Here is a 7,957-nt window from a genome sequence, read left to right as displayed (position 1 = left end):
CAATTTTGTTTACTGTGATTTGCCAAAACTAGCAAACCTGTTGTTGTTGTGTGTCTGTTCACCGTTTTTCTGTATGCCCTCCCACTATCAGTGTATCCTATGACCAAATTAATTACGACTTATTTGTATGCCTTAGTTAATGTGGGTAAAATTTTATATACCGTTCAATCTCAACACAAAAACATGCCTCCCACCGGTATAAATAGAAGGACACCGGTTATTATTACCATGCCCACTTATTTGCTTGATCTTCAAGATTAAAATTGTATACACCTAATTTCAGTGTATGTTATCTACAACTTCATTGCCAACCATCCTAAACCTACTGTTCAAACAAGAAAATATTAATTACTTCCATCAATCTAAATATGTTCTTAAAAATATCACAACCATCATATTACATGGTCGGCACGGCTTGCCGCCGTGCCATCCATTGCTAGTATTATCAATCTTAGGATCACCCAAAAGGAGTGTGATTTGCTCAACGAACCGATTCAGAACTATGCTCGGATGGAGATGGAGACCATCTTGTCTCCCCCCGTGTGAACCGACATACTCAGTACGATTTTGGGCCTGGCCCAGTTTGTTAACGCGACAGACAGCGTACCCATCACGACATTAAACGCTACGCGACTTGTCTTTTCTTCTTCCCAGTCTCAAACGCGCCGCCGATGCCTTTCCCCACCGTCGGCACGAGATGGAGAGCGATGCCATGATCGTTCACCGTAGCGTGATGACCCGTGGTGTCGACTGGAACGGCTCCACAGCCAACCAGTCCGCGGCGCTGGATCACATCCACGGTTACTACAAGAAGGCGCTCGATCGACTCCCGCCGGAGCTGATCCCGAGCCTCCTCGACGCCGGCTTCTGCTTCGGTTTCCTCGACCCCGTCTCCAACATCATCGCCAACACAGTTTCCCACCACCTAGCCAACACGGTCTTCCACGAGCTAGGCAAGGGGAGGGAGAATAAGAAGAGATCACGGGCCGGCATCTGCAAGAACGGGGAGAAAAGCGAGTCGAGGCGCGCGGCCATCTCCAAGATCATCTCGGAGTCGAGCAAAGACGTCCACCTCATACCCCGCCCCTCCGACAGAACCAACGCCATGCTCCTGACCAGCAGCGTCGCCGCCCGATCGCTCCGCGGCCTCGTTGCCTTCCTCACCTCCTACTTCCGCTACCTCACCACCTGGGACGCCCTGCGCTACCTCGTCCTGTCCGCCGCCGACCTCCTCGTCGCCGTGCATCTCATCCAGGAAGTTCGCCGCGACGCGCGCACCATCCACGACGACCCTACTGCGAGGATAGCCCTGCGATGTGCTGCCATCTCCGCCTTGCATCCCGCGGTCGACGCACTGGTGTCTCGGTCTTTCTTGCTGGCTTCACGTTTCGACGAGGTTTCCAACCTCCTCCTCGATACACGGAGCTGCTTCATCAGCGATTCCACCATGGAGAGATTCTCTGTCTTACTCACCTCCTCCACCACGGATATGACAATGCAAGAGACTACTCCTATGCAGCAGGCCATTGCAAGGCTGCAACACAGGAAAACCAAGGCCGTTACAAGGCTGCAGCAAAGGAAATTGGAAAATTTCCCGGTTGGGCTACAGATCTCCCTCAAGATGGCGCTTCTCGATAAGATCCACCTGCTATACCTCGAGGCCATTTCCCGCATACCGGAGCATGAACTGCGCTCGCGCCACCACCGCGGGCTCCTCAAGGCCGGCCACTGCTACGGTCCCTGCAGTGACCCTGTCACCAACATCATCCTCAACACCATTTGGTATGACACCATGTTTCCTCCAGAGCAACACTTTGAGGTTGCGATGATCTGCACCAAGAGCCTCGCCCGCGTCGAGTTCCTCTCCCTCTGCGGCCTCGTTGCCTACATATGTGCCCGCTTCCCTGACTTTTCTGTATACGAAGCTATGAGACGTCTGGTTATCTGCAATGCCAGACTTGATAGTGTCGTTGAGATGGCAAAAGCAGAAGGTCATTATGAAGGAGACATGCCCTTTTCTGAACGTGACGCCTATGATACCGTGTCTCGTGCTGCACATCATCCCAGTCCTGCTGCGTTTGTACAATTTGCAACGACGGTGATGCCGCAGGTGGGGGGAACTCTTTGGCCAACAGCTGAGGTTAAGCGGGTGCTCTTTTCAGGTGATGTTCTTGCCATATCTGAAACTTTTTCACAAAAATTGCCGCCTAGCAAATCTTTGAAGAAGGCCCGGAAATTGAGCAACCGCGCCACCAAGATTATCTCAGCGAACCGTGACAAATTTGAGGCATGTCAGGGTACAATTGTCAAAATGGCTGAAACTGCATTACTTATATATGCAAAACAAATGGCAAGTTCGATTTGTATCATGTAACTTACTGTAACATAGTACTAGCATTCGCTCTGTTTGACACATTTGCTGATCTTATCTCTATCTGATTATTACAGGGACAGGAATATGAGCTTCATTTCATCTGTGATGTGAATTCTACAATACCTGAGGATGGTGTATGCTACTGCGCACACAGCTGCAGTTACCCATTTTCTCACATGAACATCTTGGCGAGGCGAAAAGGTTCCCAGAACGATCAAGTTCCCACACTCTTCTTCATCCAGTATAGCAATAGTGACGAACACATGCAAGACAAGGCATTTTTGTGCTGTCCTATATCTGATCCATCAAAAGATGCTGGTATGCTCTGTCACAAAGTCATATATGGATATATCAGTTTTCATCGCATAGCTAAGTAGTAGGGGTATCAACTTTCCATAATACTTAATTATCATAATCTTTTGAATGATGTTTACAACATCCACCCAACTTCCACAGTATATGAACCGAGCTTTGTAGGGGTTTATCTTAAAGCACATAATCCAGATATGTACTCTAGTGCCATCATACTTTCAAGTTGCGTTCAGTTTGGGACATTTAGCTAGCATGAAATATCCTATATGTAGAATAATGTTTAACATGGTGTTTTTTTGCGGAGTTCAAATCTTAAGTTTTACTTCCTCAGATATATTCATAAAAGAAGAACGCATTTTCTTAGTTCCTCTGTTTAAAAGATCGTCCGATTCAACGATTAATCGGCCGATTAATCGCTACTCGGTGGTCACGATTAGCCGATAAACTCATTTATCGCATGATTAATCGGCCGATTTACCCATTAATGGCTAATCGCCAGTCGACCGAGTTGACACCGATTAATCGGCCGATTTCCTCAACATTGACCATGAGTATGCATTTTTCTTTTTATGCAAATACTTCACTGTACTCTTGTTGTTGTTACAGGATATCATACACTATCCTGTGATTACTTTGGCTATCTACATAGCTTGTTTTCTGGAAAATCATCAACACTGATCATCCCCTGGCCCATTTGATGTTCTCCATTTCCTCTTTGGCTCTTTCATCTCTTCTTCCACTTCTACATTATTGATAAATTACCGCCATAAACTTGCGCAGATTAAAAATAAATAATGGAAACAGGACCTTTTCTGAATTTTTCTGAACTGCTCTGCTTAGTTTTTGGTATCCTTCGGGTTTATTTGTTAAAGGATTGTAAGGAATGTCTGGCCCATGTTGCACTAGCATCTGACATGTGTGAAGGATGCACAATTGAGACGTGCATCACGTATCAGTAGTTGATGTTCCTGTAATCACTATATGTATTTGCGTTAGGTGTCTTCATATTAAAAGCCCAACAATGCTCCTACCTGGAAATTAATCCCCAAGGGAGTATTAAGACATAGTTCCATTTGTCAACCTCGTTTGTCTTACTTCAGTAGTATGCCAACTCAAGATGCTAGTTATTGTGCATGCATGGCTCCGTTCTTACATACTGGCATATTCTGATACAGAGTTTTATTCAGCTGTTGTTTCTTGTTGTTATTGTTACTTAGCTTTGATGCTGATGTCTATGTCAAGCTGATGATCTTTTTTTTTTCAGTTGACAGGTCGCTGCTATCATTGTGAGTATGATGGGATCAAGATTATCCATCCATCATCAAAATCTTACCTTGGGCGTTGCACGGATTTTGAAGAAATGGCTCGTGGAGAAAGTGCAGTGGACGCCCAAGGACTTGCTAAAAAGGGGCAGATGAATACTCTGTTTGATGATACATTGGAATATGAAGACTCTATCTATTTTGATCCTGCCTGGGACGTTGATTTTAGAATTTTCATCGATCGGACTGCTAGGGATCAAGCGAGGCAGGAAAAATTGAAGAAGGAACAACAGCCAGGGAGGAGCGTAGACTATTCTTGGATAGACAAATTGGTGTACGAGGATTACTTGACTCGGAGCCCATATCTGATGTACTAGTTTTTACTTTTAACTTGGGTTGCCATTTGTGCCTTTTATTATGTATATGCTAGAGATGCTGTTACATGCTGAGTGGTTTCCGCATATGTGTGCACTTGTACAACGACACAAAGGACTTGGTTTAAACGTATCCATTGAATGATAGCAAACCAATATGCTAAAACTAACAAAGCTAGAGATAAATTACTCAAACGAATTAACTAATACAAAGGGAGATACACCTGACAAAATTACTAAAAACTACTCCCTCCGCTTAAAAATGTCTGATGTTTTAGGTGCTTATAAAGTAGACTAGATACAGCCTAAACTGAGTGAACCTACATAATAAAAATAGACTACATACAAACTAAAGTGGGTGAATCAACAAAAAATGCTTCAACATTTTAGATTTCTAAACGGAGGAAGTAGAGATTAAGGACTTGGTTTAAACGTATCTCTCTCTCATGGCTTCAATAGGAAATGGTTGTGCAATAAACAGGGAGGAAGGTCGGGTGAATCTGTCAACTAGTCTGGTAGCGACGGTACAAGCATCTTTGGCTGGTGCCTGTTAGAATACTTATATATCTAGAGATAGAACAGGATTCTAGAGATCATCTTGAACTCCAAATTCATCTCCTCAATGTATTCCTATATAGGTAGCGAATCATAAAAGAAAACATGCACAACAAACTAAAAAGTGAGGAAACATAACTCGTTTCGGGCGACAACGGGCGAGGGAGTGAGTGGATGTCCGTACAAAAGAGCTCTGGCGACTTCACATGCGATTCAAATTTGAATTCGGCGACCTCACCGCCGGCGGTGGGGAACCACGGTGGCCGAGGCATGGGGACGCCGACCACTGCGGCGGGAGGCTGCAGTGGGAGATTCTGGGTGCTGACGGGCGAGGACGGGGAGTTCTCGCTGGCGTTAGATCTGGAGCCGGAAACAAGAGATGTGCTATCCGCGGATGAGGAGTCGGGATCCCCGCGGCGGCCGTCTCCTGTGGTGCGGTTGGATAGCTTCATATGACGGGCGGAGGAGCTGGGTGACTCACTTCGTCTCGGCAACAGGACGGGGGGTCAAGATTCCGGCCACGTTTGTCGCCTCGGTTTTGCCGGCTGGGGGATCCGACGGAGCGGAGGTTGCGCGGTGGCAGGGCGGCGCGAAGGGAGGAAAGGGGATCTCCTCAGCTCCATAGTCCGATGTCTGCGCCGGTGGCTGGAAGCTCAGCTGCCGAGCTGAGACCGGAACCACCTACATCTCCTGCATCGGCGCCGCCGCGGGGAGAGGACGAGGAAGATGCGCTGGTTACGAGAGATTCTAATTGGGCTGAGGGAGGCCCAGTGGACGACCCTGCGTGTGGGCATGTGGGCCCATCGAATCTGGAACTCTGCAGTGTCCCGGTGGGGCTCGAAGGAGGTATAAGGGAGACTCCTGGGAGCCAACTCAACATGCCAGCGTGGGCTCTGCGGGCCTAAGTGGGGATGGGGAGGGCCCAGCTAGCCGGGTTCGGTCCAGGGAATCGTCCAAACAGGCTTTAATGGTTGTGGCTACCAAGGGGTTGTACGCAACCAGAACTAGGGTTCCCAGCTCGTGCCAATGAAGTGAGGAAGCGGCTCAACGACCCGGCGGCGCTTCCACACCGGCTGCTGCGCAAGATCCCGCCGCTCTCCCGTTCCTTCGTCGCGGCGGTGATGGAGACCGACCGATGTGGATGAGCTATCGGGATACGGAGCTGGTGATGATGAGGTTCCGATGCCGTTACCAGAGATGATCAAGGGGACAATCCAAGTGTTCGTCAACAGTGAGGGATTCACTCTGGGAGTGCAGGCCGAAGCTCCGCCTCGTGGGAGTGCAAAAGGATCTGGTGGCCCGCCCCCGCCACCATCACACCATGATGACGAGGATGATGACTCGGATTAGTTCTCTACGGATAGCGAATGGAACAAGCATGGTAGGCGGAGGAGGAACAAGGACAATAGAAAGGACAAGGAAAAAGAAAAGGAAAAGGAGAAGGGCCCGGCAACGACTACCAATGGGAAGGGTTCCAAGGGCGCTGCCACAGGTGGACAAGGCTCCATGTCGGCACCACCTCGGGGGAAGGGATTGGCTGCAGATGGGGTAACCTTTGACTAGTATGGGTCCAACCTGGGAGGGGGTTCACTGCCCTTCTCTCTCTCTGCGCTCGAGGACCTTGGAGGAGGGAAGGCTCAGCTTTCGATAGAAGGAACTAAGGTTGGCCGTACGTGTTGGAGATATGCCCAAGAGGCAATAATAAAGTGGTTATTATATATCTTTGTGTTTATGATAAATGTTTGCATACCATGCTATAATTGTATTAACCGAAACATTGATACATGTGTGTTATGTAAACAACAAGGAGTCCCTAGTAAGCCTCTTGTATAACTAGCTTGTTGATTAATAGATGATCATGGTTTCACGATTATGAATGATATAATGGACACACACCCAATTAAGCATAGCATAATATCATGTCATTAAGTTCAATTTGCTATTAGCTTCCGATACATAGTTACCTAGTCCTTCGACCATGAGATCATGTAAATCACTTATACCGGAAGGGTACTTTGATTACATCAAATGCCACTGCGTAAATGGGTGGTTATAAAGATGGGATTAAGTATTCGGAAAGTATGAGTTGAGGCATATGGATCAAGAGTGGGATTTGTCCATCCCGATGACGGATAGATATACTATGAGCCCTCTCGGTGGAATGTCGTCTGATTAGCTTGCAAGCATGTGAATAGTTCACAAGAGATGATATACCACAGTACGAGTAAAGAGTACTTGTCGGTGACGAGGTTGAACAAGGTATGGAGATACCGATGATCAAACCTCGGACAAGTAAAATATCGCGTGACAAAGGGAATCGGTATCGTATGTAAATGGTTCAATCGATCACTAAGTTATTGTTGAATATGTGGGAGCCATTATGGATCTCATGTCGTAGTATCGTCACGGCATATGCCATAGGGTGGCTAAAGAGAGTGGTTTCTACTATGGTCTTACGGCGGTATCCGGATGCGGGTATGGGCACGAGCAACACGGCGACGTACCCAGGTTCGAGGCCCTCCTGTGGAGGTAACACCTCTACTCCTGCTATGAGTGTATAAGATGTATCACAGTACAATGGTGATCCTTGAGTTGTATCTGGCTGCTCCTGGGAGGCTAAGGTAGACGAAGGTCTCTCTCACAGGGCAGCGCTAAGACTAGAATGAGTAAGGATTGATCGATCCTCTGCACGAGAGGGGGTAGTGCAGCTTATATAGGCGCTGGCACTTTACAGAGAAGTCCCTATGACCTACTGGCCGGCTAACCGACTCCGGCTTCCCGCTCCTTCCCGAGGCGCCGCTGTCAGGAGCCGTTGGATGTGGAAGCCTTGTCTTGTCACCAGCCGAAGTCAGCGGTATGGAGAGGAGGTGTCCCTGTCGCCATCGATGGCCTGTAGCCGTACGGCGCGGCGCGGGCCATTATGGCTTGTCCGGCGGAGGCACTGTTGCTCTACAGTGCCCCGCACTTTACGGAAAGTGAGATCATCATGGACTTCAGGAGCCGGACCACCTTTCCAGTTCCTTCTCCTGCAAGGCTCACCAACTCAGAACATGTCAGGGAGAAACCAAGCCGGATATGGC

General features: G+C 48.0%; 1 protein-coding gene across 1 annotated transcript; it reads left to right on the top strand.

Annotated features, from left to right (window-relative positions):
* The first annotated feature begins 678 nt into the window (after window positions 1-678).
* On the top strand, window positions 679-4,402 carry LOC127318013 (uncharacterized). Its single transcript, XM_051348622.2, has 3 exons — window positions 679-2,350; window positions 2,449-2,692; window positions 3,958-4,402. Exons 1-3 carry the CDS (start codon window positions 698-700, stop codon window positions 4,323-4,325), a joined length of 2,265 nt encoding a protein of 754 aa, XP_051204582.2. The 5' UTR covers window positions 679-697; the 3' UTR covers window positions 4,326-4,402.
* Window positions 4,403-7,957: the final 3,555 nt, after the last annotated feature.

The sequence above is a fragment of the Lolium perenne genome, chromosome 7 (genome assembly GCF_019359855.2).
Source record: "Lolium perenne isolate Kyuss_39 chromosome 7, Kyuss_2.0, whole genome shotgun sequence".
Classification (NCBI taxonomy): domain Eukaryota; kingdom Viridiplantae; phylum Streptophyta; class Magnoliopsida; order Poales; family Poaceae; genus Lolium; species Lolium perenne.
Note: the sequence above shows the minus strand (reverse complement) of the source record. Positions and strands in the feature narration are given on the sequence as shown.